The 18,513-nt window shown below is 54.2% G+C and overlaps 1 protein-coding gene across 5 annotated transcripts; it reads right to left on the reverse strand.

Moving 5' to 3' along the window:
- Positions 1 to 2,795: 2,795 nt before the first annotated feature.
- On the reverse strand, positions 2,796 to 18,193 carry LDB1 (LIM domain binding 1). Of its 5 annotated transcripts, none has more exons than XM_050804165.1 (11): positions 17,814 to 18,193; positions 9,135 to 9,237; positions 8,957 to 9,001; positions 8,770 to 8,845; positions 8,572 to 8,674; positions 8,232 to 8,404; positions 7,626 to 7,748; positions 7,306 to 7,389; positions 7,090 to 7,213; positions 6,741 to 6,883; positions 2,796 to 2,825 (listed from the first exon to the last, which is right to left on the reverse strand). In XM_050804165.1, exons 1-11 carry the CDS (start codon positions 17,836 to 17,838, stop codon positions 2,811 to 2,813), a joined length of 1,014 nt encoding a protein of 337 aa, XP_050660122.1. In that variant the 5' UTR covers positions 17,839 to 18,193; the 3' UTR covers positions 2,796 to 2,810. The 5 variants fall into 5 exon arrangements, with proteins under 5 accessions (XP_050660122.1, XP_050660121.1, XP_050660119.1 ...); XM_050804164.1 differs by having other exon boundaries at positions 6,735 to 6,883; XM_050804162.1 differs by lacking the exon at positions 2,796 to 2,825 and adding an exon at positions 3,420 to 6,047.
- Between the last annotated feature and the right edge of the window lie 320 nt (positions 18,194 to 18,513).

Here is an 18,513-nt window from a genome sequence, read left to right on the forward strand (position 1 = left end):
GGTACTCGGGAGCTGGGACTAAGGTCTTGTTATGTTGCCCAGGCTGAAGTGCAGTGGTGATTCCTTGGTGCTATCATAGCACACTGTGGCCTCAAGTTCCTGGCCTCACACAATCCTCTTGCTTCAGCCTGCCACCCGCCAAGTAGCTGGGACTATAGGCATGGACCACTATGCCCAGCTTAAACCAGTACCTTTGAAGTCCATCATGAAACTAGGGAGCTGCTGACACTCTCTCTCTCTCTCTCTCTCTCTCTATATATATATATATATATATATTTTTTTTTTTTTTTTTTTTTTTTGAGACAAAGTGTCACTTTGTCGCCCAGGCTGGAGTGCAGTGGCGGCAATCTCCGCTCACTGCAACCTCTGTCTCCCAGGTTCAAGCGATTCTCATGCCTTGGCCTTCCCAGTAGGTGGGACTTCAGGTGCATGCCATCACACCCAGCTAATTTTTGTATTTTTGGTAGAGACAGGGCTTCATCACGTTGGCCAGGCTGGTCTCGAACTCCTGACCTCAGGTGATCAACCTGCCTCGGCCTCCCAAAGTGTTGGGATTACAGGTGTTCAGAACCACTGCACCTGGTTTTTTGTTTGTTTGTTTTTTTGTTTTTTGAGACAGAAGGTCTTGCTGTGTCACCTGGGCTGGAGTGCAGTGGTGCAATCACAGCTCACCGTTGTCTCAACTTCCCAGGCTCGAGTGATTCTCCCACCTCAGCCTCCCAAGTAGCTGGGACTATAGATGCACCACCATATCCAGCTTATTTATTTATTTTAGAGATGAGGCCGGGCGCGGTGGCTCAAGCCTGTAATCCCAGCACTTTGGGAAGCCGAGACAGGCGGATCACGAGGTCAGGAGATCGAGACCATCCTGGCTAACACGGTGAAACCCCGTCTCTACTAAAAAATAAAAAAACTAGCTGGGCGAGGTGGCGGGCGCCTGTAGTCCCAGCTACTCGGGAGGCTGAGGCAGGAGAATGGCGTAAACCCGGGAAGCGGAGCTTGCAGTGAGCTGAGATCCGGCCACTGCACTCCAGCCTGGGAGACAGAGCAAGACTCCGTCTCAAAAAAAAAAAATTAAAATATTTTAGAGATGAGGTCTCGGTTGGGTGGAGGGGCTCACGTCTGTAATCTTAGCACTTTGCAGAGGCCAAGGCAGGCAGATCACTTGAGGTCAGGAGTTCAAGACTGGCCTGGCCAACAAGGTGAAAACCCATCTCAACTAAAATTACAAAAATTAGCTGGACGTGGTGGTGCGCACCTGTAGTCTCAGCTACTATGGAGACTGAGGCAGGAGAATCACTTGAACCCAGGAGGCGGAGGCTGCAGTGAGCCGAGATCTTGCCACTGCACTCCAGCCTGGGCGACAGAACGAGATTCCATCTCAAAAAAAAAAAAAGGTAGAGATGAGGTCTCACTATATTGCCAAGGCTAGTCTTGAACTCCTGACATGGTGAAACCACATCTCTACCAGAAATACAAAAAAAAAAAAAAAAAGAAAAATTAGCCGGGCATGGTGTCATGTGCCTATAGTCCCAGCTACTCAGGAGGCATGAGAATCATTTGAACCTAGGAGGCAGAGGTTGCAGTGAGACAACATCGTGCCACTGCACTCTAGCCTGGACAATACAGCAAGACTCTATCCTAAAAAAAAAAAAAAAAAAAAAAAAAAGAAGTCAGGCTGGACTGGGCCAAGGGTATAAAAGAGGAGTTGGAGGTTGCACTAAACTACAGTAAGGTCCTAGGAAAAGGGATGGAGCTCTCTGGCTGAATCAGATCAGACCAGGTCAGGAAAAATGAGGAAGGAGCTGTAAGTCCAGGAGGGACAGAGGTTTGGGGTTGGGTTCAGACCTCTGTGGATTCAGAGGCCCTGGTTGGGGTACATGGTCAGACTATCTGAATGAATTAATTCACCAACAGACATATACATAAACATATGCATATACATGCCTACATACAAACACATGTATATGCTCCCTTACCTGCACATATAAACAGATCCAGGCCCTCCCCAGCTCAGCAGCACAAAGCTCTTCAGCAATGTGCTAAGGCTTGGGACTGGGACCACACAGGTACCTGAAAACAGAGGGCATGAGGGCTTTGGAGGGTCTCTCTCTTCCCCTACCCCAGTAATTCCTCTTCACCAGGGGCTGCTGGGGGCAAATGGGGAGGAGCCAGATATGGGGCTCCAGAGGAAGTTGCTGGCCACTGTGTTTCCTGAGTTCTAACAGTGTGTTCTCCTGCTTCTCTGACCTACCCCTGCCCCCAAGCAGGATGGGGTCCAGGCCTGGCAATCTACCTTTTCCCTTGACTACCTCCCTCCATACACATACATACAAGACGTGAACCTACAAATGCCCGAGTCACACAACAACTGTCCCAGCAGCCCCATAACTCAACACAGTCGCACTGCTAAGCCACACATTCAACACATCCTCATTTATGGATTTATAGCCTTCACTCACTCAGCAGTCACATATTCTCTGCTTTGTTCAATATCATATCACCAGCACCTAGAATGGGCCTAGTACCTAAAGAGGGTTCAATGAATACTATTTGAATGAATTAATTCACCGACACATACATCAACATATGCATATACATGCCCACATACAAACACATGTACACACTCCCTTACCTGCACATATAAACAGATCCAGGCCCTCCCCAGCTCAGCAGCACATACATACACACAGACACACACTCAGGCTAATGGGCTAGATGTACACCCAGTGCCAGACACAGACCCACTGTAGATGTTACCTGGCACTCTCACGGTGAGTTGCTGGTGGCAGCTAGCCGGTAAATGTCCTTCAGGCTGGCCAAATCTACAAAGGAAGAGTTGGGGGTGGGGTGCAATAGCATTCCTTGGGGTCCTGAGGCACTGGGCTGTGAGAAGCTGGGCTGGCGGCAGGGCAGGGCCAAGTAACTATAGATTGGAGAGGGATTGGATGGGTCATACAGTCCCTTCCTCTGGTGTCTTCCTACCAGCTAGGGAGGTAAGGGTAGAGGTGCAGGTCTATCAGGCTTTATTTCAGGTCGAGAGAGACCTTAGGAGGGGAACAGTTTGAGGCCTCAGCTTCTCCTGCCTGGGATGACAAAGAGGGACACTGGATAGAGAGCTTTATGGGCACTAAGACCCCATCTCCAGTCCACAGCGGGGTCTCCTTATCTTCCCAGTCTTTAATGAAGAGGAGGGGACTTGGAGAGTTAACTACCTGGCAAAGAGTCTGAAAAGTACCCTATTTATCCTCCCATCCTCCCATAGAGCTTCAGGCTACCCACTAGCAACAGAACTGTCTTCCTCCCTCAACGTCCCCACCCAAAGTCAGCAAGGAGACAGACAATCCTGCTACTCTCTTAATCCTTCACCCAGGGACCTTAGCACCAGGGAGACTAATTTAGACCTCAGCTGGTGACCGGATGCAGCAGATCATGCCTATAATCCCAGTACTTTGGGAGGCTGAGGTGGGTGGATCACCTGAGGTCAAGAGTTCGAGACCAGCCTGGCCAACATGGTGAAACCCTATCTCTACTAAAAAAAATATATACAAATTAGCCAGGCATAGTGGCGGGCACCTGTAATCGCAGCTACCTGGAAGGATGAGGTAGAATTACTTGAACCCAGGAGGTGGAGGTTGCAGTGAGCCGAGATCATGCCACTGCACTCCAGCCTGGGCAACAGAGCAAGACTCCATCTCAAAATAAACCAACCAACCAACCAACCGACGTTAGCTGGGCTAGTAGGCTGGGGGCTGGGTAGGGGTAGGAGTCTCCAAGGTACTCTAAGTACCTCAAGACCCTCTAACCCAAGCCCCCTCCTAGGCCAAGTCCCCTCTCTCACTCCTCCCTCAACAGCATAATCCAGGGCAGTCTATCCTAGGAATCTGCCCCAGGAGGGCCACCTGTCTGGCTGCCCCATGACAGCTAGGGGTGAGAAGCAACAGTCCTGGGGTGAGAGGTGGGGAGCAGACTGAGAAAGTCAATTCTCCCTCAACTTAGAGGGAGATGGGGCCAGGCTGGGACATATGGGAACAAACTTTAGGGTCTTGGGTGAAGGAGAGGTATAATTCAGGGAAACAACTTCAAAACAGTGAGGAGAAATGTGAGGTGAGAGTGAAGGGATCCAATTCATACAGTCTTAGGAACTGTAAGGATGGGGAAAAGACTGCCTTGGACTGAGTCATTATTAGGCATCAATGACCAACCAGGACACTCTCAAACCAAAAAGTCTCTTTATTGATCGGTACCATACATGACTCAAATGGCCCAAAAAAAAAAAAAAAAAAAAAAAAAAAAAAAAAAAAAAAAAAAGGCATTACAGTTAGGGTGGGATGTCCACCTTCCTCACCCCTTCCCTCAGCTCCTGACTCAATACCCTTCCAAAAGTGGCAGCTGGAGTGGAGGAAATAGGGTGTGGGGGACCCCAGAATCCAGAGGGAAGAGTGGGGAGAGAGGTGGTGCTAGCACTTCCTGGGACTGGCCACAGGAAAAGGCAGCAAAGCCACAGAGCTGGCCCAGCTGCGTGAAACCCTGCTCCTGGCTGCACCCTGGCAGAGCTGAGGATCCTGGCTGCCTCCTCCTCCTCCTCCTCCCTGCTATGAGGAAGGAGTGGCAGGGGACACTGGCAGGTGAAGACCCGCTACTTCACCCAGGGGGACAGAGGCCTGTTTCTCTCTGGTGGGCTTAGAGCTGGGACGTCGTCGTTGGCCCCTTCCCCTCTGTGAAGGACAGAGTAGGATTACGTATGCAGTTGGAGGGGTTGAGGGAGGAAGATTCTGGAGGAAAGTGACTAAGCCCCTCTCCCATCCCATGCCTGCCCAACTGAAACAAAACCAAAAATACAGCAACAAGGCTGCTCCCTTCTCTCCAGGCTCCCTAAGGGAAGGAGCCTCCCCTCCCCACATCCTAGACAGCTGCTCTTGTGGAGGACTTGTAAGGAATATACACACCATAGGGGTGGGGCTGGAAGAGAGGGAGTCACGAGCACTAGGAGGGCAGGCCAGAGTCCAGATAATGGGGAGACAGAGACAACAGCAAGGGTCTGTCACCAAGATGTGGCCACCAATGTCCCACTACCCCATGGCATGACTTCCCCAACTGCAGTCACCCCACAGGAAAGTGGGAGATGGCAAAGGGTCTCCTTGGTCTGAAGCTCTCACACCATATAAAATGGTATGCATACCTCCCTCCCCCCCTTTCACCCCCACCTAGACCCTAGGCCCCCATCTGCTAAGAGTAGGGAGGTAGCTGGACTTTTAATAGGGGGAAGAGGGGGGGACATGAGTGATTTTTTTTTAACTTACATTTTTAATAATATTATTTTTTTAAAAACTTGGAGCTGGGATAAGTGGCAGCTGGAGGAGGAGCCCAGGGCTTTACCCCTCTATTACCAGCTGCCTAGGGGAAGGGGCATTCAACCAAGCCCCATAACTTTAAGTCCCTAAGGGCTATGGGTACAGAGAACCCCAGGCTTGAAAGGGGTAAAGTCAGGGGGATGGGAAACCCAGAATCTGGAGTGAGGATGGAGGCAAATGCCCTGGGGGGTGGTCAGGACATGTCTCAGAGGCCCAGGTTCCAAGTAGGCATCCACATGAGTACCCCCTTCCCCTAAAAGGCTCTGCAGAGGCCAGGCCCAGCCCAGGGCCACTGTGGGGCAAATCTTGGCACCTGCCCCAGCGAGTCCAGTTCCTCCTTGAAGCAGGTGGATGGAGGCTGCCCATTTTAGATGCTCAGTCTCTTCATTCTGTCTTCTGCTTCCTGGGGCTGCGAGAGGTGGGGCAGATAGGCAGAGCACTGGGTGGCCACGGCAGGGCCTTTTACTGGGAGGCCTGTGACGTGGGGTTCTCCGATTTGCTTTCTTGGCTGGACGGAGGCTTGCTGTTCCAGGGGCTGTTGGCGCCCAGTGCAGGGGAGTTGTTAAAGCTGTCCTCGTCGTCAATGCCGTTGGCTGCGTCAAACTGGGTGTTCTCCAGCCGGGTGATGAGCCTCTCGTCCTCGTCCCCGAACTCCCCGCCCATCAGGGTGGGCTCCCCCACCACCATCACATCCTGAGAGTGGCGGAGGTCCCCAAACATAATCGGGGCAAGGGCTCGCCCGGCCCAGGGCGGCAGATACCCCCAGAGCCCCAACACCCACCCTGGAAGCTCAATAGTCCCCACCCCCTCCTCATACCCGAATTTAAAACCCCAACTCCTGACACCCTCAGCTCCCGGAATCCTTCCCACTGAAGAACACCAGAGCATCAAAGCCTTTAGCCCATATCCATTCCCCTAGCTCCCTAGCCCGTCTCCCCAAAATTTTAGGGGACTCCTCAACTTCTGTCCACATGTAAGAGAAAGGGAGTAGGTCAAACACGAGGGAGGGCAATGTGTGCATGTGCAAGGGCATGTATTCTGGATCTGCAAACACTCCAGTCTGCGGGTCTTTCTATCAGTGTGAGTATATGCGCTGGATGGTCTGTGAGCCCCAAGCTGCCTGTCCTGAACGTCTGTATGTCCTCATGGCTGTCTCCGTTCCTTTATGCCCCAGCTTCCTACAGCTGAGTCTGTGTGATCACACCCATGCAAGTGCCTGACAAGGACTCTCTCACCAGTAAAAGCAGCTAGCCCATGCTGGCAGAGTACATGAAGAAAACTGTCTTTGCTTCTATGCCTGCTAGTGAGCTCAGGCTTGGACAGGGGTCAGGGGTGAGCAGTGGGGCAGCCCAGAAGAGAGAAGAAAGCCGAGATGCTTACAGGTACCTGGCTGGAGAGGGCGAAGGTGCTAGCTGGGCTCTTCTTCTTGCTGTTGCTGTTGTTGGTGTTACCGCCCCCCGAGCTCATGGTGCTGCCCCCTGACATTTTCCGTTTCCGCCGTTTGCTGGGCTGCTGACGTGTGGGCTCCGCTGTGCCGGGGAAAGGAGACTCAGATGGGAGAGGGCCCCAGGTCCCCTATTCTAAATTGTGGCTCCCAAGGAGCATGAGCCTGCCCTGATCCCAATTTTGTAGACCCAGGAACAAGGAAGGGGCAGGGAAAACTTCAAAAGGAAATAAAGATACAGCTTTGGGGAGCAGTGTGAGATCCTGGTAAGAGCAGGTGCAAGGCACTCACCGGGGGGTGCTACCATGCGCTGCCACTTCTGGAAAAGGCAGGTCTTGAGGCAGTCGCGGGGGCTGAGGCTGTAGGTCTTGTGGCGGGACATGAGCTCTTGCATGGGCTCAAGTATCACACAGAGCTAGGAGTCGACAAGGGGGTGGCTTGTCAGGGGACAGACATCGAGCCGAGACTAAATGGACCGGGGCAGAAACTGGATGGTCAGAGACTCACTCGGAGGTAGTTGAGAGTGGAATTGGACAGCCCACACCGGGTGATGTTTTTGGAGAGCTGATCCAACATCTGGGGGTCTTGGGCCTAGAGTGGGAGAAAAGACAAGCAAGAACACTGACACCTGGGTTGCCTCTGCTCACCTGCCCTATCATCTGAGCATTTTAACACTCCTGAGAGAGGATACTCTCTCATAAAACCTGCTGTTCAGATGAAGAAACCCTAACCCTCTGTCTAAGGCCAGTCAGGAAATGACCGACCTTGTTCCACCCTTCCCCCTGCTTGCCTTCACTCTTGTGTCCTGGGTCCTGCCCACGACTCACATGCATGGCAAGGATGCTGCGGGGGATGAGCTCTCGGTGCTGCCGGATGCTGAAGTGCCACGTCTTTATTCGCATCATGTCGTCAAACATGAACTCCAGGTACAACCGGCCCTCCACACACACCTGGGGACAGGCTTGTCAGACCCCTGCCCCCTCCCCACATACCATACCTGAAGGTATGTCTATTACAGTCTCCCATTTGGTTACAACTCTACCATTGCATATACTTTTGTTACCTGCATATTAAATCTGGGTGCACAAATGTCACAATACTCCCCACCCATATACCTGGCCTTTACACACACAGACACACAAGATACACACACACAGTAGAAAATCTTAACACATGTAGCTAGTGATACACCCATCTGCTCTATGCTATGTGAGGGCACACTCTTGTTCACTCGTATAGCCCTAGGGCCCAGAAAACTATCCCATACAAACATAATACATGCTTGCTGACGGTTGCAACATGCCTATCGGCCCTTCTTATTTTGCCACTTCGCAATATGGCTCCCTGGAGAACAGCTGTGAGTATACACTGGGAGAGAGGACGGGAATCAAACCCAGGTGCCATGGTGTTCCACATCCAGCTGGGTTGCTGACCTGGGTGAACATGGGCTTGCCATGCTGGGTCACCATGCTGCCCTGGTCACAGTCGAGGGACACAAAGTTGCTGTGGAATGCCTCCTTGGGGTGCTTAAGAACATAGTACAGCTCCGTAGCACCCCCCTCAAAGATGCTGCGGAAGTAGCGTGGGATCAGGGTCCGGCCAATGGCTGTAGAGATGGGACAAACTCTTCAGGACAAAAGGACCGCAAAAGGGGCCAGACAGATGCCTCCCCTACCAAGCTAGATATCCCCTGGCACTCCCAGACCCACTTCTAGACTTTAGAACTACACAGGAGGTATACACCCCCATAGCAAGACCCCAGAGGTCACTTACTATATCTCTTTGGTCCATCCTCCAGGCAGAAAGTGATGGTCAACATGGCATCGTCCTCAAAGAACTCAGTTGTGAATGCATCCCACCAGAGATTGTCACACTCCTAGGGAGCATGGTGAGGTGTGTTCATGTCATAAGATATCCCATAGGGTGCCCAGATGGCCCTCCTGCTCCCAGTTCCTTTTCCCTTGGCAATACCTCTGTCCAGTTCTGAAGCCGTTTGTTAAGCTCGAATATTCTATAGTCAGTTTGGTTGCCATATGGTGTGTGCCTCCTGGAGGAAGTGAAGAAGGCAGATCAGTAGGAGTGGAGCCTCCCCACCCCACCCCCTACCTTGGCCTTCACCCAGTGGAAAGCACCTTCTTCCCCACTGGACTCCACTTACCCAATCCCTGGCTCCAGGTATGTAGGCGGGTACATGGGAGTCGGGCTGTGTAAAGTAAGAGGCTATGAGAATGGGGGTGGAAGACAGGAATTATTGGGGGTGGGGGGCTACTCCCTCCCCTTTCCAGGCAGGATCCCACCTGGAGAAGGGTTAGGAAGTGGCCAAGAGACTCACTTACCCTACATCCCGATCTAGCATGGTGCCGGGATGGAAGGGGGGGAAGGCGTTGCCGTTCGGGGGCTCCTTCGGCGAGTACAGCTTGAATGACTTTGAGGAACAACCTAGAAGAAAAAGAAAGGAGTCATAGCTGGGCTCGGTGGCTCACATCTGTAATCTTAGCACTTTGGGAGGCCAAGGCAAGAAGACTGCTTGAGCACAGGAGGTCGAGGCTGCAGGGACCAGCCAGGGCAACATAGCAAGACCTCGTCTCTAAAACCAATTTTAAAAGTTGGCCGGGTATGGTGGGGCACGCCTGTAGTTCCAGCTACTTGGGAGGCTGAGGCGGGAGGATCACTTGAGCCTGGGAGGTTGACACTGAAGTAAGCAGAGATCATACCACTGCACTCCAGCCTGGACAACAGAGTGAGACCCTGTTCCTAAAAGAAAAAGGAGTCCCCTGACCCCCTCTTGGGAGCTCTCCGATAAGCCTGCTAGACTGTGTGGATAGGGATGGTCTTATGGAGCTCCCTGGCCTGCTTACAAGAGAGTGGTGGAGTAGGGGAGGGGGCTACTCTAGGGAGCACCTGTCTCTCCTTCTAATTCTGGCTCCAATCTTATTTCATTAAGAAACAGAGTATTCCACCCTAATCCCAGCGTATACCCAAGATCCCATTTCTTCATTTGGCTGAGTCCTAGATGACAGAAGAGGAATTGAAGCTGGGAAGAATTATCACAGAACAAATAAATATCCAATCATTAGAATCTAATTTTGATAAACTCCCTTCTAATCTACAGAGTTTCATTCAATCATCACAACAACCTTATGAGGTAGCAGGGCTGACCATAACATTCCCATTTTACAGATGAGGCAACTGAGGGCTCAAAGGAACTTGCCAAGATCATAAAGCTAGTAACTCTCAAAGCTAGGACTTGAGCTTGGATCTTCTGATTTCCACATCCTATACTTTCTACCATCGGACCCCTCTATTGCCCTCTAGAGACCAAAGTGGGGGAGGAAAAGGGGGGATTTTCGAACTCTGCCCCTCCTCCACCCTCAGGGTCTCAGGAGGGCAAGGGATAGAAAGATAAATGGGGGTGGGTGCCTGTTGGGTGCGGCCTACCAGATAACCAGTTGGGCCTTCTGCCTCCCCACTAACGGCCACTCCCTTATCAGCCCAGCCCCCACCCCTGCCCCCACCAAGGGTAGAGAGTATTGTCTCCAAACCAGAAACCCAAAGCCTCAACCCATTTTCTCTTCTGAGACTTGGGAGTGGGGGAGGTGGCAGATAAGCCTCCTTTGGATCCCACTCTACTTACAATTGAGAAGTAGGTGGTTTGTGAAGGAGCCTATGTTCCTCAGTCTAGGGGCACGTGGTCACTAGACAGGGGTCTTGCTAGTGTGTATCCGTGATGTGCACATGTCCTCTCTCTCACTCCACCTAACAGCAAACAGTTCCTTGAGTACTGTTTTCTGACTGGAAGAAGTGTTAAATTCATAGTTGGGTATGAGCCAGGTACCCCTACAACTTTGTTTCCCCTTCTCACCAGATAGGAGGGGAAACTGAGGCACAGTCCCAAAAGTCATCTGACTCCAATCACATTTGCTTCCTTGGGTCCCTAAAACTTGACGGCATTTGGAAGGGTAGCTAGATTGGCTGTATCTATATCTCCTCCCCAACTTAGACGCAAAACCTATTTTGTTCCTTGGGGGGAAGAGACAAAAGAAGACCCTGTGCCAACATGTGTCATTTTATTCTCTCCCCAGGGCCCCATCCTCACAATGCAGGCAAAAGGAGGGTCCCAGACTGCACAGTCTCTGAGGGTGCCAAGAGTCAAAGCCTGTGTGTGCCTGCACACACGTGTGCCTCATCCTGCCTAGCAGGCTTCCACCCTCAGCTCGCCCTAACATGCCTATCAAGGGCTGGAACCCAGCAGCCCCAGGCAGATTCAGATGCCCGCAACAGGCCCTCACCCCATGCACGAGCTCCACATCCATATGCTCCAAGAACAGCACACACAGCCTTCACATGCCAGTCTGGACTGAGCCTGTGTCTCCAGAAAGACAGTCCCCACTCAGCCACTAAGTCTCCCCACTACACAGACAGGCAGACTAAGGCCACACAGGAAGCCCAAGCTCACACGGCCCACTAGAGACCAGGCCTGGGCAATAAACCCAAGAGTAGATTCTCAGACCTGGCCCTCATCCCCCAATTAGGCCATGCTTTCTCCCATAACTTAACCACTCCTGCCTCCTCAGTTTAGGGGCCACTTGAAATGTGTCAGCTCAAGAACCTGAAGAGAAAGGAGGCAGGATGCCTGGGTTTCTCTCCAATTTTGTAAAAAAAACTCTCAGAGCCTCCATTTCTCTCTCTAGAAAATGAACAGGTGTTGTTTGGGCCTGGGTAAATAGCTCTGAGGAGCTAAAGCCCAAAGCTCTGGGCCTCTATTTACACCTCCAGCGAATGGACACAAACTCAGCATCTCTCCAGAGCCATTCAACTCCCAGTAGCTCCAGCACAAGGGCTTGGGAGTGAGTAGAGAAAGGGAGGGACATCACCCAGACCATCTGTCCCTGTTGCTGCCTGTCCCCAGCAGCAGGAGTAGAGGGAGCAAGGTGGGGGGATGGGGGTGGGTGGGTGGGGAGATGTGTCATCCAGCCCTGTAATCAGCCATGGCCCCCCTCCCACCTCTAGCAATCTGGAAGCCTTTAGGAAGGGGGAGAGAAGAGCCCAGAACTAGTAAAGTTTTCTCAGGGTGGAAGCTGCATCCCGGGGCTGAGGGGGGCACCTCCAGCTGGGCATTGCCATGGTAACCAGGCTGACCAGAGGGCAGGCCCCCTCCCTTTAGGGGCTGGCCACAGGTCAGCAGGCCTGAGCGCCCCTCCGGCTCTGAGCTGGGGCACCTCTCCCCTAGCCCGCAGACCAGGCCTGGGCCGGGCTGAGAGCCTTCCGCCCACCCCCCAACAGGCTTGCAGGGTGCTCAGACTTACCTGGGAGAACTGAGGGGGCCAGGAGAGGTGCGGGGAGCGACTGCAAGCCCAGAGGAGTCCTGGCAGGGGTGAGGGCTGAGGAGGGGACAACTTCAGCAGCTCATGTCCCGAGTGGGACAGGCAGGCCCGGCTGGGAGCTCCACTCCGCCGGCCGCACAAAGACTCACACGCACAGCCTCGGCCCGCCCCGCGGCGGCCGCAGCCCCGGGGGAAAGTTACAATGGCCACCGGGCCGGGCGCCGGGGGCCAGGGGGCCGGCCTGGGGGGCGGGGGACCGCGGGGAGTCCGGAGCCTTCTTTGTTTGCAAGGTTTCCCTCAACAATGGCTGCTCCGCTCTTTCCTCTCTCCTCCTCCTCCTCCTCAGCTCTCCCCGCCGCCGCCTCTCGCTGCCTCTGCCTCCGAGCAGCCCGCCCGCCCTCCCCAGGCCACCGGGCCCCTCTGCTGGGAGCACCAGGAGAGGCAGAGTCCGGCACTCACACTCACTCACACTCGCACACTCAGACACACACGCAGCGCCCGCCGGCTGCCTGCCTTTCTCCCTTTCTCTCCCTGCCTCCCTCCCTCCCCGCTCGCTCTCTCCGAGCCTCTCTCAGAATGAGGCCCCAGGGCGGGCGGAGGGTGGAGCTGCCCCCACCGGCCCCGCCCCCTCCCTGAGAGGAAAGAGGAAGAGCAAGGGAGGGAGGGAGGCTGGGACGGAGGGACTGCTGAGAAAAACAAAAGAGAGACAGAGACTGGGAGAGACAGGGGACGGATCAGATTGGGCCAGGAGAGACCTGGATGGAGGAGAAGCCTGTGGGGGCCAGGAACTAAACGCAGCCCGCCTTCCCCGAGCCCTAGGCGAGGTGATCAGGAGTGAGCAGGAGGGCCAAAGCCACTGGCAGAGATGGAGAAGGGCGGGCTCCTCTCTGCAGACTCCAAGATCTTCAAAGCACCTCCCAAACCTCCCCCAAATCCTTCTCGCCCCTGTGATCACTCAGGTTGAAGGCAGGCCTGGGATGCCACCCTGGGCTCCCCTGGTGAAATCCGGGAGAAGCTGGGGGGAGAGGCTCCAGGGGGTTATTTTTGACAGACACACATTCTGACATCAGCCTGTAAACACTGATTGGAGGGAGGCGGACACTCCAGGCTTCCCTGCCCCCAACCCAGCTAAGTTCCAAGCCTTGACTTAGATCCCCCTTAACAGGAAGCCCCCTTCCCCACCACCACTGAAGACAAGTGGGTGCCAGGGAAATAAGCATTGTCAGAGCTAGGGAAAGCCAACTTGGCCATCCAAGCGTCCCCAGAAGGAGCCTAGTGTGCTGCTGAATCCTCCCCACCACCCCAGGAAAAAAAAAAAAAAAGGTGTGGTTAGTGGATAGGGCCTGTTCTCCCATCCAGCAGGGGCATCCCGAGGGAGCAGGTATTTCTATTTTTTTTCCTAAGGTAATTTTGTTGTAGCAGGAGGGGGTATTTCTAAAACTTGGGTAGTGGTCCAGACCTTACTCTTGGACCGATAGGAAAAGGAAAACACATAGTGTACACACACACACACACACACACACACACACACACACACACACACGGGAAGGGGGAGCGCAAACCTTCTATTTCCTTCTTTGCAATTTGAGTGTCTGTTTCTCTACTCCCTTCCCCCTACCCTCAACTATATTCACACGTAACTCCAAGGACAGGATTTCTCATGACATATTCACTAGTTAACTGTGCAATAATATTGCACCTGGCTCTGTGAACATCTTCCACATAAATAACACATCTCACTTTCACATAAATCAGTATCTGATACACATTTCAACCTGTGATATATCTTTTTTCCAAGACGGAATCTCACTCTGTTGCTTAGGCTAGAGTGCAGTGGCGTGATCTTGGCTCAATGCAACCTCCACCTCCTGGGTTCAAGCGATTCTCCTGCCTCAGCCTCCTGAGTAGCTGAGCTTATAGGTGCATGCCACCACACCCAGCTAATTTTTGTATTTTTAGTAGAGACAGGGTTTCGCTATGTTGGCCAGGCTGGTCTCGAACGCCTGACCTCAGGTGATCCACCCACCTTGGCCTCTCGAAGCGCTAGTATTACAGACATGAGCCACCGCACCTGGCCATCAACGTATGATATATCTCAAATCCTAAATATACCCAAATCCTGGATATACATACACACACACACACACACACACAGTCTAAGCCATACACACTGGGACCTACGACACGCATCCTGACCTCAATACACACACCAAAACTGTGTTATAACCCCTAAACCTGTGACAGCCTATTACATACACACCCTGATCATTTATTATGCAAGGACTTAACCTATCTAAATCACCCTCTCTGAAACCTGCATACCATTCCTCATCACAGCCTGGCCATAGAAGAAACCCCAGCTTTTATAAACATACTGAAATCTATAACATTCAGCCAGACCCTGCAACATACAGCCTATCACCAGGACTTAAGACATTCCCACTGACTCCCAAATTTATAGCTTACCTCTGGGGTAGTCCCAGTTCTCCCCCACTGCCTTTAAACTTTCCAAAGTGCATTCACAGGCAGTACCTCAAGAGATCCTCATAGCACATAGGGCCAAATATCCTAACAGTGAGATCCTAACAGAACCCACTGAGACAGGATGACCAGGGTGGGTTGGACCCTGCACTTCTAAATCCACCAGATATAAGCCAATTCCTACTGCAGCCATTCCTACTCCCTTCCCCCGCCAGGCCTCAAATCACTATCCACATGGGGAGGGGGAATGCGCTCTGGCTTTTGCCTCCAGCCCAGAGCTCAGAACCCCGACCCAGCCTGTCTCCTCAGACAGGAGGGACTACAAGGGCCCTCCAGTCTTGCTGTAGGGTGGAGGGGCCCTTAAATGCCAAGATGTATCAAGACTGGCAAACCATTCAAAACAGGCCTTCTAGTTCTCCTTCTCCAGGAAGTCTGCTCCTTTCTCTGCTCTGACCCGATCCACCTAGTTGTACAGGGCCAGAACAGGTCCAGCTAAAAAGAGCAAGTCTGAGTTAGAAGGCCTTAGAATTGGTGGTGAGGTAGAGGGAGCAGCAAAGAATGACAAAGATGATGATGAGAAGTACTCCTCCTGGAGGTGGGGACTCAAAGGACAGTAGCCAGCACCAGCCCACAGGATGAGGTACCAGCACTGCCCCCTGCTCGGGCCCCTGGGGCTCCCTAACCCAGGCCTCCAGTGTGCCTGCCCCCCTTCCTTTGTCTGTGCCCGGCCTCCCGTTGGCCTGGCGCTCTGCCATCCTCCTCTCCTGGCTCCCAGCCGCCACCACTGCTGCCTCCTCCCCTCCCCCTACTCCTCCCTGCCTTAACCCTTCTGAGCCACATGCTGCCCCAGACAGGCCCTGGCCCCCTCAGCATATTGCTCAGGGTGATGCCCTTTAGCAAAGGCTCTCCCTGCTCCCAGCCATTCCAGCCCCAGAAGCTGGTCCTCACCCCAGAAGCACTATGGGAGCTGGGCGTGTGTATGTGTGTATCTTGTGGTGTTTCTGCATGTGCATGTGTGTGGGTCTGTGTGCGCTCTGGCTTCCCTCAGTCACATGTGTGGGGCATGTGCTGTCTCTGCCGGGCTGGGGGAGGAGGAGGAGCCCGGAGACAGCAGAGCACAAAGGAGAGACTCAGACAGGCAGGCAGGCAGGCAGGCAGGCGGCAGGCGGCCTGCCAGGGCGCCTCAGCCCTCACCCCAGGGCTGCTCAAGGTGGGGGAAGTCTTCAGGCCTGGACTGCTACATGCTGCCATGCTGCCCTCGTGTTCAAGCCTGTGCTCCCCCATCCAAGCAAGTCGCAAGTCAGGTCCCCTCTCTAACCCCAACTGCTACTATTCCCCACTTCCAGTCTACACTGAAGCCCTCCCCATGTGGTTCTCCTTAAAGTCTAACCTCCATCCATCCTCTGTGGCATCAATCTACAAGACTTCTTCACGATCTGGAAAAAGACTCCCCACTCTTCCCTGTCTTTTGCCCTCTCTCCCTCAGTCAGACCACCAGACACAAAAGGAACATGCCTTCTGGGGCACTGACTGAAGTTGTCTTCCCACCCACCCACAAACCCCTGGGCTTGGGCCCTCTTCCTGTTCCCATTCTGCTCCCAGAGACTAAGAAAAAGAGATTTTCTCTCTCCTACCACTGGACCCAGGCATCCTGCCCCAACTTCAGGGCCAACCTCCCATCCACCTCCAGCCTGACAACCCCTCCATACATACATACTAGCTTATCCGTTATTTGTAGGAACTAAGAATCACAATTTAAGACTCATCCCTCTAGCTTGTTCAGATCCTTAGTTTAACTGCTCTGCTCATGTGCGGTGATGGAGGGTCAGGGCCCTGGGGTGGGCTAAGAACATGATGGATCTGAACGGGGTACCCAGCATGGGGCAATTATAAAGGAGAAAATCCACACATAAACATGTACACCAAGCTGGTAGGAGAAGAGACGATGGGGCCAGGCAGGATTCCAGCTTGGCAAGCTCTTCCCTCTCTTCTCCCCAACCCTCTGCAGCAGGAGCCAGTGGTTCCCATACTCGGATATTCTAGGATTCTCAGGTTCTCTTATTCCTCCTTCTGGGACCCATGCCCCTTAAATATCAGCCTCAGCAGGCACCTGAAGTGTTTGCCCAGCCCAGCTTGGCCTGGGTCACATGATTTTCAAGGAAGCTTCCGCGCTGGTAGCTTCCCGTGAGGATCTGTGGGGGAGTGAGGGGTGTCCAGTTGTGAAGTATGTAGCCAAAGGGGGCTACATTCAAGGACACTGACTTCCAGGAGAAAGCTGACTCCAGTCTGGGGCAGGAGGGCCAATTCCAGGACCCAGAGTCCCTGGGATGGAGGCAGTGTGCCCGTGAGGCCCTCTGTAGACTACCTCTCCAGTCGCATGGCTTCTCTCTTTCCTCCTGGCAGTGAGGTAGATGGCCCCCGCCACGCCTCTACCAGCCCCTCAGGAAAAAAACTCAGACCTAGGCTATCCCTGGCAAGAGCTGATATGTTTTGGGGAGGCAGGGATCTGAGCCTGGGTCCTCTCTCAAGTTCTCGGTTTTGGGTCAAGTATTGCTCCCCCAGCTTACCTCTCCACAAATCACTCTATTTTCTAGCCTGCCCTCCCACTAGGGCGGAGATGCCATACCCAAGGGTCCAATTATCTGGCATCTCTTAGGAGTACCATCGGTGCCTCAGGAGGGTCAACCTTCCCTGGCAGCAGGCAGGAAAAGTTGAAGGGGGGGGCAAGATGGGCCCCATTCAATACCTCCCTGCAAACACGGTACTCAGAAACAGCATGGGGGGGATGTCACAGGATAGGTAACAGGCAATGGGCAGCAGGGAAGGGGGGGCAGCCCAAACCATCCAATCACAACTCTATGGTGACCTAAGGGGGGGGTCAAAAGTCCAGAGTCACTTCTGATTGGCTAACAACCTGGAATTCTGAGAATTTCAGCCCCCCCCAAACCTCTCTCCAATTAGCCTACCCCCAAAAAAAACATACACATAAGCCACCCCCAGCGTCTCCTCCCCGTGTTTCTGGACTGCTGCGCATTTACACGGTTGGGGAAAACCCTCCCCGACGGCCTGAGGCCCCGCGTAGCCCTTCCAGCTCCTGGCCTCCCCCAAGCCATCGACAACCCCCCAGACAAGTTCTCGACAAACACGGGGTGAGGGGTCCGCGGGGACGGTTGGGCAGGAAGAGGCCGAGTGGCCGCGCGCCCCACTCACCAGGACAGGCACAGCCCACTGACATCTTCACATCGCCCGCCGCTGGGGGCCCAGCCGAGTCACGGTGCCCGCCCCTCGCGGGGACAGGCCGGGCATGAGCCGCCGCCGCCGCCCGCGGCCCCCGCTGCGCTCGCCGCCGGCCGACCCGGCCTCGGCCCAGTACGGGCGGCCCCTGGCTGCGGCGAGGGGCCTGTCAGACGCGGAGCAGACAGGAAGGAAGCCAGGCAGGAAGGCGAGCGGCCTTTGCGTGTGTGCGCGCGGGTGTGAGTCCGCGGAGTGTGTGTCCGTGTGTGCGCGTGTGCGTGTGCGTGTCTGTGCGCTCCCGCCGCCGCCGCCGTCGCCGAGCGCCCCCCTCTCCGCCCTCGCGCTCGCGCTCCCTCGCGCCGGCGCCGGCTCCCCAGCCCAAGCCGGGCAGGGCTGGGCTTTATTAATATGCTAATTGTCCTGCTAGTGGGAGGGGAGAGCCGTGTCAAAGTGACCCGGGAGAGCGCGCAGCAAGCGACGACGTGCGTGCGCCGCGCGGCGGGCGGGCGGCGAGGGGCTGGGAGCGCCCGGGGAACGGCATGCATGTGACGCAGCTTTTAAAAAAGGAGACGGAGGCAGAGACCCCAGAGAGGGAGGGCGAAGGGGAGGGCGAAGGGGAGGGCTTGGAGGCGCAGCCGCGCGCTCGGTGTCCGTCCTCCGGGTGCCGCCGGGTGGG

Source organism: Macaca thibetana, chromosome 9 (genome assembly GCF_024542745.1).
Source record: "Macaca thibetana thibetana isolate TM-01 chromosome 9, ASM2454274v1, whole genome shotgun sequence".
NCBI classification, from domain to species: domain Eukaryota; kingdom Metazoa; phylum Chordata; class Mammalia; order Primates; family Cercopithecidae; genus Macaca; species Macaca thibetana.

Bases quoted from the DNA above. Each gene is read 5' to 3' on its own strand.
- LDB1 (XM_050804161.1), bottom strand. From the start codon at position 17,838: ATGTCAGTGGGCTGTGCCTGTCCTG. The intron at 8,405-8,571 runs GTAAGTGACCTC...CCATCTCTACAG, and splicing joins GGATGGACCAAAGAGATATA to CCATTGGCCGGACCCTGATC. The intron at 7,749-8,231 runs GTCAGCAACCCA...GCCTGTCCCCAG, and splicing joins GCAAGCCCATGTTCACCCAG to GTGTGTGTGGAGGGCCGGTT.